Source organism: Carcharodon carcharias, assembly GCF_017639515.1.
Source record: "Carcharodon carcharias isolate sCarCar2 chromosome 36 unlocalized genomic scaffold, sCarCar2.pri SUPER_36_unloc_29, whole genome shotgun sequence".
NCBI lineage: Eukaryota > Metazoa > Chordata > Chondrichthyes > Lamniformes > Lamnidae > Carcharodon > Carcharodon carcharias.
This window is the reverse complement of record NW_024470747.1, coordinates 37,501-54,400: the sequence shown is the minus strand read 5'-3', so window position 1 is coordinate 54,400 and position 16,900 is coordinate 37,501. Positions and strand designations below refer to the sequence as shown.

The 16,900-nt window shown below is 61.1% G+C and overlaps 1 protein-coding gene across 1 annotated transcript in view; it reads left to right on the top strand.

Annotated features, from left to right (window-relative positions):
- Positions 1-325: 325 nt before the first annotated feature.
- The window catches only part of LOC121274448 (unconventional myosin-Ie-like), a gene marked incomplete at its 3' end in the record, with an annotated part of 22,558 nt that continues 5,983 nt past the window's right edge, over positions 326-16,900 (top strand). The window contains exons 1-10 of the mRNA XM_041181784.1: positions 326-419; positions 1,458-1,541; positions 4,966-5,133; positions 6,194-6,279; positions 6,557-6,638; positions 6,809-6,915; positions 7,712-7,810; positions 9,541-9,685; positions 12,901-13,015; positions 15,886-16,055. Coding sequence (XP_041037718.1) covers positions 5,011-5,133; positions 6,194-6,279; positions 6,557-6,638; positions 6,809-6,915; positions 7,712-7,810; positions 9,541-9,685; positions 12,901-13,015; positions 15,886-16,055 — 927 coding nt within the window. The remainder of the gene's footprint in view (positions 420-1,457; positions 1,542-4,965; positions 5,134-6,193; positions 6,280-6,556; positions 6,639-6,808; positions 6,916-7,711; positions 7,811-9,540; positions 9,686-12,900; positions 13,016-15,885; positions 16,056-16,900) is intronic.

Here is a 16,900-nt window from a genome sequence, read left to right as displayed (position 1 = left end):
CTCTCTTCCCCCCCTCTCTCTCTCTGTCTTTCTCTCTTCCCCTCTCTCTCTCTCTCTTCCTTCTCTCTCTCTCTCTCTTCCTTCTCTCTCTCTCTCTCTTCCTTCTCTCTCTCTCTCTCTTTTCCCCCCCCACTCACTCCCCTTCTCTCTCTTCCCCCCCTCTCTCCCCCTCTCTCTCTCCCCCTCTCTCTCTTCCCCCCCTCTCACTCCCCCTCTCTCTCTCCCCCCTCTCTCCCCCCTCTCTCTCTCCCTCTCTCTCTCTGCCTCTTCCCCCCTCTCTCTCTCCCTCCCGCTGAGCCCTCCCTCTAACCAGCCTATTTGCTTTTTCCTAGAAAAATGGCTTTGAGCAGTTCTGCATTAACTTTGTGAATGAGAAGCTGCAGCAGATTTTCATCGAGCTGACTCTGAAGGCCGAGCAGGTGAGGCTCCCCTGGTTGAATAGCTGTCACGGCGACAGCGATTTAAACCAGGCGTTAACCAGAGGGTCAGGGGAGAGTTCAGCACGGTGTTGACCATTAACTTAGGGACTGATCACCGGGTGGGGAAATTCACCCCTCCCACCACCCCCCTCCCCCTCCCCCCAGGGTACTGAGTCCCACACAGACTGCCCAGCATTGTCCTGAGGCCGGGACTTTCTCTCACTGACCCCCTGGGTCCTGGTGCCCTCCACACAGACGGGGCCCATCACTGACCCCCTGTGTCCATCACTGACCCCCTGGGTCCTGGTGCCCTCCACACAGACGGGGCCCATCACTGACCCCCTGTGTCCATCACTGACCCCCTGGGTCCTGGTGCCCTCCACACAGACGGGGCCCATCACTGACCCCCTGTGTCCATCACTGACCCCCTGGGTCCTGGTGCCCTCCACACAGACGGGGCCCATCACTGACCCCCTGTGTCCATCACTGACCCCCTGGGTCCTGGTGCCCTCCACACAGACGGGGCCCATCACTGACCCCCTGTGTCCATCACTGACCCCCTGGGTCCTGGTGCCCTCCACACAGACGGGGCCCATCACTGACCCCCTGTGTCCATCACTGACCCCCTGGGTCCTGCTGCCCTACAAACTGTATTTTGTCTGTTACTGACCCCCTGGATCCTAGTGCCCTCCACAGTGTTTGATTTGTTACTGACCCCCTGGATCCTAGTGCCCTCCACAGTGTATTATCTGTTACTGACCCCCTGGGTCCTAGCGCATTTGGTTTTGTTTGGGTTTGTCGCTGAACCCCCGGGTCCTGGTGGCTTCCGTACTGAGAATGTCCGTCACTGACCCCCAGGGTCCTGTTGCCCTCCACACGTGGTTGGTGGGGGTAACTGTCAATGATCCACTGGGTCCTAGTGCCCTCCACACACCAGTGCCTGTCACGAGCGAAGGTTGGGATGCTGGTTGTTTTGAACCGTGTGAAGCCCCTGGGTTTAATTCTGCCACCGATCCATTCTGTTTTCTTCCGAGGCAGGAAGAGTATGTCCAAGAGGGGATAAAATGGACGCCCATCGAATACTTCAACAACAAGGTGGTCTGCGATCTCATTGAGAACAAGGTGAGGAGCCCTGGGTCTGTCCTCGGACTGGAGGGAGGGGTTCTCTGAGGGGAGGGCCAGGAGCTGAGAGGGAGCCTCTTTCCCCCACCCCCACCCCACCCCCCTCTTTACCTGATGCGGTCAGGAATCCATGCCCTGACCACAAGCCCTCCCCCTTACCCCACAGCCCAGTGCCATCGACGACTGACTCCATGGAGACGCACCCCATGGTGCAGCGGCCTCCGTCACCCAGTTGGAGCCCCCTGCCTCCCTCATTTTAAAATAAATTGCCTCAGCACACCCCCCACCCCCCCCAGCCGCCCACTCAGGCATTGGCCAAAGGAGTTGACAGAGGCAGGGGAGGGGGGTGAGGGAGGGGGTGGTGGGGGAATGGAGAGGAGAGTAGAGGAGGGGAGGGGTGGGGGTTGGAGAGGAGGGGAGGGGTGAGGGTTGGAGAGGTGAGGGGTGGGGGATGGAGGCGAGGGAGGGGTGAAGGATGGAGAGGTGAGGGGTGGGGAATGGAGGCGAGGGATGGGTGGGGGTTGGAGGCGAGGGAGGGGTGGGGGATGGAGAGGTGAGGGGTGGGGGATGGAGGCGAGGGAGGGGTGGGGGTTAGAGAGGTGAGGGGTGGGGGTTGGAGGGGTGAGGGGTGGGGGTTGGAGGGGTGAGGGGTTGGAGGGGTGAGGGGTGGGGGTTGGAGGGGTGGGGGTTGGAGAGGAGGGAGGGGTGGGGGTTGGAGGGGTGAGGGGTGGGAGAGGAGGGAGGGGTGGGGGTTGGAGAGGAGGGAGGGGTGGGGGTTGGAGGGGTGGGGGTTGGAGGGGTGGGGGTGGGGGTGGGAGAGGAGGGAGGGGTGGGGGTTGGAGGGGTGGGGGTTGGAGAGGAGGGAGGGGTGGGGGTTGGAGGGGTGAGGGGTGGGAGAGGAGGGAGGGGTGGGGGTTGGAGAGGAGGGAGGGGTGGGGGTTGGAGGGGGTGGGGGTTGGAGGGGTGGGGGTGGGGGTGGGAGAGGAGGGAGGGGTGGGGGTTGGAGGGGTGGGGGTTGGAGGGGTGGGGGTGGGGGTGGGAGAGGAGGGAGGGGTGGGGGTTGGAGGGGTGGGGGTTGGAGAGGAGGGAGGGGTGGAGGTTGGAGGGGTGGGGGTTGGAGGGGTGGGGGTTGGAGGGGTGGGGGTTGGAGAGGAGGGAGGGGTGGGGGTTGGAGGGGTGGGGGTTGGAGGGGTGGGGGTGGGGGTGGGAGAGGAGGGAGGGGTGGGGGTTGGAGGGGTGGGGGTTGGAGAGGAGGGAGGGGTGGGGGTTGGAGGGGTGGGGGTTGGAGGGGTGGGGGTTGGAGAGGAGGGAGGGGTGGGGGTTGGAGGGGTGGGGGTTGGAGAGGAGGGAGGGGTGGGGGTTGGAGGGGTGAGGGGTGGGGGTGGGAGAGGTGAGGGGTGGGGGTTGGAGGGGTGGGGGTTGGAGGGGTGAGGGGTGGGGGTTGGAGGGGTGGGGGTTGGAGGGGTGAGGGGTGGGGGTTGGAGGGGTGGGGGTGGGGGTTGGAGGGGTGGGGGTTGGAGAGGAGGGAGGGGTGGGGGTTGGAGGGGTGGGGGTTGGAGAGGAGGGAGGGATGGGGGTTGGAGGGGTGAGGGGTGGGGGTTAGAGAGGTGAGGGGTGGGGGTTGGAGGGGTGGGGGTGGGGGTGGGAGAGGAGGGAGGGGTGGGGGTTGGAGGGGTGAGGGGTGGGGGGTTAGAGAGGTGAGGGGTGGGGGTGGGAGAGGTGAGGGGTGGGGGTTGGAGGGGTGGGGGTTGGAGGGGTGGGGGTGGGGGTGGGAGAGGAGGGAGGGGTGGGGGTTGGAGGGGTGGGGGTGGGAGAGGAGGGAGGGGTGGGGGTTGGAGGGGTGGGGGTTGGAGGGGTGGGGGTTGGAGGGGTGGGGGGTGGGGGTGGGAGAGGAGGGAGGGGTGGGGGTTGGAGGGGTGGGGGTTGGAGGGGTGGGGGTGGGGGTGGGAGAGGAGGGAGGGGTGGGGGTTGGAGGGGTGGGGGTTGGAGAGGAGGGAGGGGTGGGGGTTGGAGGGGTGGGGGTTGGAGGGGTGGGGGTTGGAGAGGAGGGAGGGGTGGGGGTTGGAGGGGTGAGGGGTGGTGGTTGGAGGGGTGGGGGTTGGAGAGGAGGGAGGGGTGGGGGTTGGAGGGGTGAGGGGTGGGGGTGGGAGAGGTGAGGGATGGGGGTTGGAGGGGTGAGGGGTGGGGGTTGGAGGGGGTGGGGGTTGGAGGGGGTGAGGGGTGGGGGTTGGAGGGGTGGGGGTTGGAGGGGTGAGGGGTGGGGGTTGGAGGGGTGGGGGTGGGGGTTGGAGGGGTGGGGGTTGGAGAGGAGGGAGGGGTGGGGGTTGGAGGGGTGGGGGTTGGAGAGGAGGGAGGGATGGGGGTTGGAGGGGTGAGGGGTGGGGGTTGGAGGGGTGAGGGGTGGGGGTTAGAGAGGTGAGGGGTGGGGGTGGGAGAGGTGAGGGGTGGGGGTTGGAGGGGTGGGGGTTGGAGGGGTGAGGGGTGGGGGTTGGAGGGGTGGGGGTGGGGGTGGGAGAGGAGGGAGGGGTGGGGGTTGGAGGGGTGAGGGGTGGGGGTGGGAGAGGTGAGGGGTGGGGGTTGGAGGGGTGAGGGGTGGGGGTTAGAGAGGTGAGGGGTGGGGGTGGGAGAGGTGAGGGGTGGGGGTTGGAGGGGTGGGGGTGGGGGTGGGAGAGGAGGGAGGGGTGGGGTTTGGAGGGGTGGGGGTTGGAGGGGTGGGGGTTGGAGGGGTGAGGGGTGGGGGTTAGAGAGGTGAGGGGTGGGGGTTAGAGAGGTGAGGGGTGGGGGTGGGAGGGGTGGGGGTTGGAGGGGTGAGGGGTGGGGGTTAGAGAGGTGAGGGGTGGGGGTTAGAGAGGTGAGGGGTGGGGGTGGGAGGGGTGGGGGTTGGAGGGGTGAGGGGTGGGGGTTAGAGAGGTGAGGGGTGGGGGTTAGAGAGGTGAGGGGTGGGGGTGGGAGGGGTGGGGGTTGGAGGGGTGAGGGGTGGGTGTTGGAGGGGTGAGGGGTGGGGGTTGGAGGGGTGAGGGGTGGGGGTTAGAGAGGTGAGGGGTGGGGGTTAGAGAGGTGAGGGGTGGGGGTGGGAGGGGTGGGGGTTGGAGGGGTGAGGGGTGGGGGTTGGAGGGGTGAGGGGTGGGTGTTGGAGGGGTGAGGGGTGGGGGTTGGAGGGGTGAGGGGTGGGGGTTAGAGAGGTGAGGGGTGGGGGTTGGAGGGGTGAGGGGTGGGGGTTAGAGAGGTGAGGGGTGGGGGTTGGAGGGGTGAGGGGTGGGGGTTGGAGGGGTGAGGGGTGGGGGTTAGAGAGGTGAGGGGTGGGGGTTGGAGGGGTGAGGGGTGGGGGTTAGAGAGGTGAGGGGTGGGGGTTGGAGGGGTGGGGGACGGAGGGAGATGGAGGGACAGAAACATTGCTCCTGATTTCTCCTCTCTGACTGTGCAGAGCCCGCCGGGGATAGTCTGTATCTTGGACGATGTGTGCGCCACCATGCACGCCAAGGGGGAGGGGGCCGACCAGACCCTACTCCAAAAGTTACAGTCGCAGATGGGCACCCACGAACACTTCAACAGCTGGAACAAAGGCTTCATCATCCATCACTATGCAGGCAAGGTGATGAACGGGGGCGGGGGAGGGGAAGCGGGTGGTGTGGTGAGGCCGGGGGACGCGGGGCAGCCAGAGCTTTAAACACTCACCCAAGTGCCACGTGTCAGGAGGGGGAGGGGGGTGGGGAGCTGGGTGGAGTGGATTTCCACAGGCGGAGCTGGTGATGGCATAGTAACCTGTTGCCTGGAGCCGGCGGTCGCTTGGCAACCTGTTGCCTGGAGCCGGTGGTCGCTTGGCAACCTGTTGCCTGGAGCCGGCGGTCGCTTGGCAACCTGTTGCCTGGAGCCGGCGGTCGCTTGGCAACCTGTTGCCTGGAGCCGGCGGTCGCTTGGCAACCTGTTGCCTGGAGCCGGCGGTCGCTTGGCAACCTGTTGCCTGGAGCCGGCGGTCGCTTGGCAACCTGTTGCCTGGAGCCATTGGTGGAGCTGGTGGTTGCCGGGTTACCAGTTGGGTGGAGCTGGTGGTTGCCGGTTACCAGTTGGGTGGAGCTGGTGGTTGCCGGGTTACCAGTTGGGTGGAGCTGGTGGTTGCCGGTTAGCAGTTGGGTGGAGCTGGTGGTTGCCGGGTTAGCAGTTGGGTGGAGCTGGTGGTTGCCGGGTTACCAGTTGGGTGGAGCTGGTGGTTGCCGGTTAGCAGTTGGGTGGAGCTGGTGTTTGCCGGGTTACCAGTTGGGTGGAGCTGGTGGTTGCCGGGTTACCTGTTGGCTGGAGCTGGTGGTTGCCAGGTTACCTGTTGGCTGGAGCTGGTGGTCGCCGGTTTACCTGTTGGCTGGAGCTGGTGGTTGCCGGGTTACAAGTTGGATGGAGCTGGTGGTTGCCGGGTTACAAGTTGGATGGAGCTGGTGGTTGCCGGGTTACCTATTGGATGGAGCTGGTGGTTGCCGGGTTACCAGTTGGATGGAGCTGGGCATCCAAAAGGAACCTTCTTTGCCCTGATTGTGACCACCCCCAGCTCCCCACCACCAGAGGGTTAATACTGGACAGTTGGGCGGCCCACCCTTCAGGCCAAGGCCTGCCCTGAGGAGCCTGCAGGGTCTGATTCCGTTTCTCCTCTCCCTGCTCCCCAGGTATCGTACGATGCGGAGGGATTCTGCGAACGGAACCGAGACGTGCTGTTCACCGACCTCATCGAGCTGATGCAGAGCAGCGAGTTGTAAGTATCCCCCCGCCCCCCACCCCCTCCCCCCAGAACCAACGCCACCCTCCCTCCAATGCCAACAACCCCTGCCGAGGCGTGAAAGCCGACCGCGCGATGCCTCCCCCAGCGGGTCAGCCCGGGAGGCCGCTCGGCCAGACGCTCAATGGGCCGAGTCTGCACGCGTTGGTGGGGGTCAGAGGCAGGTGGGTGGGGGGGTGGAGGGGCAAAGTATTCCCTGGCTCGAGATAGCTGTACTCCCATGACTACCGTACCTGTGTTCTCGTCTCCGCAGGCCCTTCATTCGCGACCTGTTCCCCGAAAACCTGAAAGCTGACAAGAAGGGGCGGCCCACCACCGTCGGGGTCAAGATTAAGGTACGGGTGAGGGGCGGTGGATGGGGTGGGGGTGTGGTGTTCGTTGGCGTGTTGGCTGCCCAGATTCTCTCACGACGCGAGGTAATGCCCCTCCCCGTGGAAGGGCACCCCCACCCCCTCCCCTCCCCTTCCGCTGGCGTTACGGTTAATTCTCGGTTGTGTCTTTCCAGAAACAAGCCAACGACCTTGTTGGCACCCTGATGAGGTGCACGCCCCACTACATCCGCTGCATCAAACCCAATGAGACCAAAAAGGCCAAAGACTGGGAGGAGACCAGGTCAGTCCGACGGCGGCGTGATGGCCCAGAGGCATGGGGCAGATGCCCCAGGGGGTTGGGGGGCGGAGGGGGGGATGTGCGTGGACATGTGGTTCAAACCCCCACCCCAGGGGGGCAGCTGGTGGAATTTAAATTCAATTGATAAAGTGGAGTCTCGGTGATGGTAATTGTGGTAGCCATCATGGATTGTCGTTAAAAAAAAAAACCATCTGGTTCATTCAATCCCCTTTAGGGAAGAAAACCTGCCATCCTTACCCGGTCTGACTGCGGACCCCACAGCCCATGTGGTTGACTCTTTAACTGCCCCCTTGAAATGGCCGAGTGACTTTACACGGTTCAGGGGGCAATTAAGGACAGTGACGTCCACATCCTGTGAAGTAACTATTTTTTTAAAACCCTCGGTGAGGAGTGGCCAGAGGTTGAGGTGAAACCTGGGCTTTGAAGGCCAGGCCCAGGTACCTCGGAGATGGGTCAGATTCAGGGTGTAGAAACCTCGGCCTCAGCCCGAGTATCGTGTCCCCGTTCTGGGTGCCGCACTTTCGGAAGGATGTGAAGGCTTTGGAGAGAGTGCGGGAAAGATTCACGAGAATGGTTCCGGGATGATGAGGGCCTTCGGTCATGAAGATAGATCGGAGGCTGTTCTCCCTGGGGAAGAGAAGGCCGACAGGGGTTTTGATAGGGGTGGGGGGCAGGTTCAGTCGAGCACAGGCACAATGGGCTGAATGGCCTCTTTCTGGGATTCTGTGGGTTTTGATCCAGGGCTCAGGATTTCTTTCTTTTTGTGCCTTTGGACCAGAGTCAAACATCAAGTGGAATATCTGGGACTGAGGGAGAACATACGTGTCCGGCGAGCTGGCTATGCCTATCGGAGAGTCTTCAAAAAATTCCTCCAGAGGTAACCCTACTTTTAATATTTCGCACATAGGAGCACTTGCTCAGTCAGGCGAGAATTCCCTCCCTTGCCTTGGCTCAAGAGGAGCCCATTCAGCCCCTCTCGAACCTGTTACACAGGAACAGGAGGAGGCCATTCAGCCCCTTCCATGAGCCTGTTACACAGGAACAGGAGGAGGCCATTCAGCCCCTCTCTAGCCAATTGCACAGGAACAGGAGGAGGCCATTCAGCCCCTCCTCGAGCCAGTTACACAGGAACAGGAGGAGGCCTTTCAGCCCCTCCTCAAACCTGTTACGCAGGAACAGGAGGAGGCCGTTCAGCCCCTCCTCAAACCTGTTACACAGGAACAGGAGGAGGCCATTCAGCCCCTCCTCGAGCCAGTTACACAGGAACAGGAGGAGGCCCATTCAGACCCTCCGGAGCTGATTGCACAGGAACAGGAAAAGACCATTCAGCCCTTTGAACCTGTTACCACTATTCAATTAGATCGTGGCTAATCTGTACCTTAATGTCCATCTATCCACCTCCGTTCTGTAACCTTTAATTGCCCTACCAAACAAAAATCTATCCATCTTTGTTTAAATTTCCAATTGACCCCAACAACCCCTCCTCCTCCCCTCCACAACCTCCCCCTTGTTGGGGGGTGAGAGTTCCAGATTCCCCCTCTCCCCTGTGTGTGTGTGTGTGTGTGTGTGTGTGTATGTGTGTGGTGCTTCCTGACATCACCCCTGAAGGGCCTGGCTCCCATTTTAAGGTTCTGCACCCCCCCCACCCCCCACCCCACCAGAAGAAATAGTTTGAACTGGGACAGGGATCTTGGAAGAATATAGGGGCCGGAGGAGGTTACAGAGATAGGGAGGGGTGTAGTGGCTGGAGGAGGTTACAGAGATAGGGAGGGGTGTAGGGGCCGGAGGAGGTTACAGAGATAGGGAGGGGTGTAGTGGCTGGAGGATGTTACAGAGATAGGGAGGGGTGTAGGGGCTGGAGGAGGTTACAGAGATAGGGAGGGGTGTAGGGGCTGGAGGAGGTTACAGAGATAGGGAGGGGTGTAGGGGCTGGAGGAGGTTACAGAGATATGGAGGGGTGTAGGGGCTGGAGGAGGTTACTGAGATAGGGAGGGGTGTAGGGGCTGGAGGAGGTTACAGAGATAGGGAGGGGTGTAGGGGCTGGAGGAGGTTACAGAGATAGGGAGGGGTGTAGGGGCTGGAGGAGGTTACAGAGATAGGGAGGGGTGTAGGGGCTGGAGGAGGTTACAGAGATAGGGAGGGGTGTAGGGATGGAGGAGGTGACAGAGATAGGGAGGGGTGTAGGGGCTGGAGGAGGTTACAGAGATAGGGAGGGGTGTAGGGGCTGGAGGGGGTTTACAGAGATAGGGTGGGGTGTAGGGGCTGGAGGAGGTTACAGAGATAGGGAGGGGTGTAGGGGCTGGAGGAGGTTTACAGAGATAGGGAGGGGTGTAGGGACTGGAGGAGGTGACAGAGATAGGGAGGGGTGTAGGGACTGGAGGAGGTCACAGAGATAGGCGGGGGGTGAGGTTCACCGAGGGATTCCAGCAGTATTGGTTCTGGTGATGAACTGGTCTTCGGTGCCAGCTTTGAAGATGCTGCGTTGGCGGCTGGTGGGGGAGGGTCTGAGTGGGTGGCTAAGTGGGTGATGGATGGAGAGACGGGTAACCAGCGTGATGGGTAAATGGAGGGATGGATGTCTCTCAGAGCCCATGTCTCCCGTTGCAGATACGCCATTCTTACCAAGGACACCTGGCCCAGTTGGCGAGGGGATGAGAAACTGGGAGTGACGCACCTCCTGCGGTCGGTCAATATGGACCACGATCAGTTCCAGCTCGGCAAACACAAGGTCTTCATCAAGGCTCCTGAGTCGGTGGGTACCGGGGAAGACATTAATAAGCGAGGTAACCTCCGTCGAGGTACAAACAGAGGCAGAGCCAACCGGAGCAACAAGCCCTGCTCTAACCTCCATGTTCTCTCTGTGTGTGGTCAATCCTCTGGTCTTTTCTCACTCCTCCCTCATCCCATTTAATATTCCCAGCACAGAAACAGGCCATTCGGCCCCTCTGCTCCATGCTGGTGTTTCTGCCCTACAAGAGGTTCCTCCCACCCTCCTCTTCATCTCCCCCCATCACCATATCCTTCTATTCCTCTCTCCCTCGTCTGTTTATCCAGCTTCCCCCCCCTACCTTCAATCCATCTCTGATTCACCTCGACCACTCCCCGCGCAAGCGAGTCCCACATTCTCCCCACTCCCCGTGGGAGCGAGTCCCACATTCTCCCCTGCGGTAGCGAGTCCCACATTCTCCCCTGCGGTAGCGAGTCCCACATTCTCCCCTGCGGTAGCGAGTCCCACATTCTCCCCTGCGGTAGCGAGTCCCACATTCTCCCCCGCGGTAGCGAGTCCCACATTCTCCCCCACGGGAGCGAGTCCCACATTCTCCCCCGCGGGAGCGAGTCCCACATTCTCCCCGCTCCCCGCGGGAGCGAGTCCCACATTCTCCCCGCGGGAGCGAGTCCCACATTCTCCCCGCTCCCCGTGGTAGCGAGTCCCACATTCTCCCCCGTGGTAGCGAGTCCCACATTCTCCCCCGCGGGAGTGAGTCCCACATTCTCCCCCGCGGGAGTGAGTCCCACATTCTCCCCCGTGGGAGCGAGTCCCACATTCTCCCCCGTGGGAGCGAGTCCCACATTCTCCCCGCGAGAGCGAGTCCCACATTCTCCCCACTCCCCGCGAGAGCGAGTCCCACATTCTCCCCACTCCCCGCGGGCGCGAGTCCAACATTCTCCCCACTCCCCGTGGGAGCGAGACCCACATTCTCCCCGCGAGAGCGAGTCCCACATTCTCCCCACTCCCCGCGAGAGCGAGTCCCACATTCTCCCCACTCCCCGCGGGCGCGAGTCCCACATTCTCCCCACTCCCCGTGGGAGCGAGTCCAACATTCTCCCCACTCCCCGTGGGAGCGAGTCCAACATTCTCCCCACTCCCCGTGGGAGCGAGTCCCACATTCTCCCCACTCCCCGTGGGAGCGAGTCCCACATTCTCCCCGCTCCCCGTGGGAGCGAGTCCCACATTCTCCCCACTCCCCGTGGGAGCGAGTCCCACATTCTCCCCGTGGGAGCGAGTCCCACATTCTCCCCGATCCCCGCGGGAGCGAGTCCCACATTCTCCCCCCTCCCCACGGTTGCGAGTCCCACATTCTCCCCCACTCCCCGCGGGAGCGAGTCCCACATTCTCCCCTCTCCCCGTGGGAGCGAGTCCCACATTCTCCCCACTCCCCGTGGGAGTGAGTCCCACATTCTCCCCACTCCCTTTGGGAGCGAGTCTCACATTCTCCCCACTCCCCGTGGGAGCGAGTCCCACATTCTCCCTGTGGGAGCGAGTCCCACATTCTCCCCACTCCCCGTGGGAGCGAGTCCCACATTCTCCCCACTCCCCGTGGGAGCGAGTCCCACATTCTCCCCACTCCCCGCGGGAGCAAGTCCCACATTCTCCCCACTCCCCGTGGGAGCGAGTCCCACATTCTCCCCACTCCCCGTGGGAGCGAGTCCCACATTCTCCCCACTCCCTGTGGGAGCGAGTCCCACATTCTCCCCACTCCCTGTGAGAGCGAGTCCCACATTCTCCCCACTCCCCGTGGGAGCGAGTCCCACACTCTCCCCCGCGGGAGCAAGTCCCACATTCTCCCCACTCCCCGCGAGAGTGAGTCCCACATTCTCCCCGCTCCCCGCGAGAGTGAGTCCCACATTCTCCCCACTCCCCGTGGGAGCGAGTCCCACATTCTCCCCACTCCCCGCGGGAGCGAGTCCCACATTCTCCCCACTCCCCGTGGGAGCGAGTCCCACATTCTCCCCACTCCCCGTGGGAGCGAGTCCCACATTCTCCCCACTCCCCGTGGGAGCGAGTCCCACATTCTCCCCGTGGAAGCGGGTCCCACATTCTCCCCACTCCCCACGGGAGCGAGTCCCACATTCTCCCCACTCCCCGTGGGAGCGAGTCCCACATTCTCCCCCGCGGGAGCGAGTCCCACATTCTCCCCGCTCCCCGCGAGAGTGAGTCCCACATTCTCCCCACTCCCCGTGGGAGCGAGTCCCACATTCTCCCCACTCCCCGTGAGAGCCAGTCCCACATTCTCCCCACTCCCCGTGGGAGCGAGTCCCACATTCTCCCCCGCGGGAGCGAGTCCCACATTCTCCCCGCTCCCCGCGGGAGCGAGTCCCACATTCTCCCCCACTCCCTGTGGGAGCGAGTCCCACATTCTCCCCGCTCCCCGCGGTAGCGAGTCCCACATTCTCCCCGCTCCCCGCGGCAGCGAGTCCCACATTCTCCCCACTCCCGGTGGGAGCGAGTCCCATATTCTCCCCGCGGGAGCGAGTCCCACATTCTCCCCACTCCCCGCGGGAGCGAGTCCCACATTCTCCCCCCTCTCTGGGTAAAGATGTTTCTCCTGAATTCCACATTGGATTTATATCTTATGTTTATGTCTTATAGCAACAGTGCCCTCGTTTTGGTCTCCCCCCTCATGGGGTCTGGTGGAATTCCCTTGCCCCCTCTACCCCAAGGGATGAGACAATGGGGCGTTCCGACTTACTTTGTTCCTGCTGATATTTGACCTCAGGAGGGGGCCTTCCTCACCTCCAGCCCCCACCATCCGAGCTGATTGTCTCTTCGCTATTTTCCCGAGAAGCTAAGGGCCCATTTTAGTCTTTCACGGAACGTGTGCGTCGCTGGCAAAGCCAGCCTTTGTTGCCCATCCCTAATTGCCCCTTGAGTTGAGTGGCCTTGCTCGGCCATTTCAGAGGGGCAGGACCACCTTGCACTGGGGTCTGGAGTCACGTGTAGGCCAGACCGGGTAAGGACGGCAGATACCCTTCCCTAAAGGGACATCGGTGAACCAGATGGGTTTTTATGACAATCCATGATGGCTACCATGGTTACCATCACTGAGACTCGCTTTCAATCCCAGATATTTTTATTCCAACCGGTTGCCCCGTGGTGGGGATTGTAACCCGCATCCCAAGGGCATCAGCCTGGGTACGCTGCTGCCTCTAGTTGACGTCCCTGTCTGTCTTTCCTCCCACGAGCAGCTCTTCCTCCTTGAGGAGATGCGAGAACGCAAGTACAATGGCTACGCCCGGGTGATCCAGGGGGCCTGGCGCAAGCACATCGCTGTCCGCAAGTACATCGAGATGCGCGAGGAAGGTAGGTTCGATTCTGCCCCTTCGCCACGACGTGTCCTTACCCTGGGGGAGGGGGGGGACCCGTCAGGCGGCTATGCCGGTTGGTCACCAAGCGCCAACGCGGGCTGCATTGATCTAGCGCCGGGGTCACCGGTTGTTCTCGTGCTCAGATCCGCCCCCAAACCCCATGTGCCCACCACCTCCTCTGGCCCGCCAGGATCTAAATCCGGTTGCTCCCGCTTCCCTGCCCGCCACTTCAACATCAGCGGCTCCCCCCACCACCCCCGACCCGCCCGGGTCCCCCCCCAAAATGGCGCCTGCGTTACTTGACATTCTTGGGCGGCAAGAAAGAGGCCGGTTGACCCCTGAACCTATTCTATTGTTATGGGTCTTGCCCCCACTAATACAGGTCGATAGGCCTCAGTCCCAGTACTGAGGGAGCGCCACACTGTCGGAGGGTCAGTACTGAGGGAGCGCCGCACTGTCGGAGGGTCAGTACTGAGGGAGTGCCGCACTGTCGGAGGGTCAGTACTGAGGGAGCGTCGCACTGTCGGAGGGTCAGTACTGAGGGAGCGCCGCACTGTCAGAGGGTCAGTACTGAGGGAGCGCCGCACTGTCGGAGGGTCAGTACTGAGGGAGCGCCGCACTGTCGGAGGGTCAGTACTGAGGGAGCGCCGCACTGTCGGAGGGTCAGTACTGAGGGAGCGCCGCACTGTCGGAGGGTCAGTACTGAGGGAGCGCCGCACTGTCGGAGGGTCAGTACTGAGGGAGCGCCGCACTGTCAGAGGGTCAGTACTGAGGGAGTGCTGCACTGTTGGAGGGTCAGTACTGAGAGAGTGCCGCACTGTCGGAGGGTCAGTACTGAAGGAGTGCCGCACTGTCGGAGGGTCAGTACTGAGGGAGTGCCGCACTGTCGAAGGTGCCGTCTTTCAGCTGGATGTAAAAGCTCCCATGGTCCCTCTTGGTAGAAGAATGTGGGGGTGGGGGGTTGTTCTCCGGAGTCCTGGGACCAATATTTATCCCTCAACCAACATCACTAAAAACCGATGGTCTGGGATGTTATGAGACAGCAGTTTGGGAAAGGCTGAGTTACTTAAAAAAAATCCCAGAGGGAAATTTTAAACAACTGTCATAACCTAAAATTTTAAGTGTTATGTTTGAAATGCAGCTCGAAACTCAGGAATCAGACCCACCAGTTCTCGAGAGGTTTTACATTAAACTAGATGAAACATTTTATTAAGTTACAACACATTAAACGTGGATAAGTGGCTACAAAGTGCTATGATCATCACTTCTAACAAATTCCGAAACTAATCTCCATTACGGCAGCAAAAACTCATCGACTCAACCAGACACCAGGCAATGCATTTTCACCTTGACAAGTTCAAACTGAGGCTCCTTTCACTTTGGTTCCTGTGGAGACACAGTGGCAGGCTTTCCATTGCCTCTGCCCCGCACACTTACACAACAGCAGTCCGTTACACCCAGCGCCAGTTACACCCAGCGTCCGTTACACCCAGCGTCCGTTACACCCAGCGTCCGTTACACTCAGCGTCCGTTACACCCAGCGTCTGTTACACCCAGCGTTGTTACACCCAGAGTCCGTTACACCCAGCGCCAGTTACACCCAGCGTCCGTTACACCCAGCATCTGTTACACTCCGCGTCCGTTACACTCAGCGTCCGTTACACCCAGCGTCTGTTACACCCAGAGTCCGTTACACCCAGCGTCCGTTACACCCAGCGTCCGTTACACCCAGCGTCCGTTACACCCAGCGTCCGTTACACCCAGCGTCCGTTACACCCAGCGTCCGTTACACCCAGCGTCCGTTACACCCAGCACACCTCATTGAATGTAAATTCTCATTGTATCACCAGCTCCTTTGAACTCCGCCTCTCCTAACAATTAAACCTCTTTCATTGTAGCAATTTTTTTGGTAACATAAACATTGCTTTGTCTCAGCCAACTGGGTGTCAGATTTCACCCCCCCCCCCCCCTTTGAGTGCTCTGTTCAACAAAAATGTAAATACACTCTACCTCTCTTACATCTCAAAACTAGTACACATCAAAGCACCCAGGCTAGCTGGGCTTTAATCCAATTAAGACACACCCACAGACTAAACCTCTATATTTATATTAAAAAAAATCCAATAATATACATTAATGGCTTCACAACGGGGCCATTATCCCCTTGCTGTTTGTGGGATCTTGCTGTGCGCACATTGGCTGACGCGTTCCCTGCATCACAACAGTGAGCACTCTTTGGAAAAAGTGGCTGTGGGGGGTGCGGGGAGGGGGTGCTCCAGGAGGTCCTGGGGGGTCACAAAGAACCATCAGTAGGCCCTTCGGCCCATCCAGCCTAGCCCCTGCCATTCATATAAGAGCGCGGCCCAGCTGATTGGGGCCTCGACGCCACTTTCCTGTCTGTCCCGCACCCACCCCACCGTCCCCTCCCCATAACCCTCAACTCCCTCGTTGACCAAAACTCAGCCTCGAGTATCAATGACCTCGGCCTTCACCGCTTTCTGTGGGAGGGCGGGGGGGGGCGGAGAATTCCACAGACTGACCACCCCCTGAGAGAAGAAACCCCCTCCTCAGCTCCGTCTTCAATGGGAGACCCCCCTTCCTCGGAAACGAGACTCTAGATGCCCCCCCCCCCCCCAACCTCGAGGGGGAAACATCCCCCGGCCCCTGTCGAGCCCCCTCGGGATGTTGAATGTGCAAGGAGTGGGGGGGGAGGGGGAGAGGGGCTACTTGGATAGGTCTTTTTCAAAGGGCTAGCACGGGCATGATGGGACGAATGGCCTCCGCTTTCAATGCCGTGAGGGCGTCCCTCACGCTCTCACGGCTCACTCGCTCGGTTTCTAACCCCCCCCACCCCCCCACCTCTAGCCTCCGACGTGGTGCTGAATCGTAAGGATCGACGAAGGAACAGCATCAATCGCAACTTCGTGGGTGACTACATCGGGATGGACAACCGGCCGGAGCTCCGGCGCTTTGTGGGCCGCAGGGAGCGCATCGACTTCGCCGACACCGTGCTCAAGTACGACCGGCGGTTTAAGGTACGGTGGGACGGGACTCTACCCTCCCTCTCCCTCCCCCCCTCTCTCTATCTCTTCACCAGGTAGTCTCTTCTGTGTCAATCATTCTTGCCACTAGGCCCAGCGTTTATTCCCCATCCTAATTGCCCCCCTTGAGAAGGTGGGGGTGAGCTGGCTTCTTGAACCGCTGCAGTCCCTGTGGTGTAGGTACACCCACCGTGCTGTTAGAGAGGGAGTTCCAGGATTTTGACCCAGCGACAGTGAAGGAACGGCCGATATGTTTCCAAGTCGGGATGGTGAGGGGCTCGGAGGGGCAGAATTAGGACGGGCCGTCTTCCTGTTGCTTGAAATCGTTTTACATTTATAACATCCACCATTTTCGCCGAGGCTCCTTCCGACAGCACCTCCCAAACCCACGACCTCTACCATCTAGAAGGACAAGGGCAGCAGACACATGGGGAACACCACCACCTGCACGTTCCCCTCCTCCGAGCCCCTCACCATCCCTGACTTGGAAACATATCGGCCGCTCCTTCACGGGTATTCTCCCTGATATAACGTGAGGTAATCTGCTTGTAGCAGCTTCCATCTGCAGCCCCTCTTCGCTTGCGTTGGTAGCTGACCCCTGCCCTCCTGAGCCAAGACCCCCTGTGCTAAGTGCAGTTTACCCGCACCCCACCCCTCACCTCTGTCTGTCAGGCCCCCGTATCCCACCCCCCCACCGTCATCACCAACCACACCCCATACCCCCCCCACCCAATCCCACCGGCAAGTGTGCCCCTCCCTCCACAATCCGATTCTCCCATCACCCCAGCCCCTCCTGCTGTGTGGGATCTTTCTCTGCATTGTCACACCTCTCTCTCCCT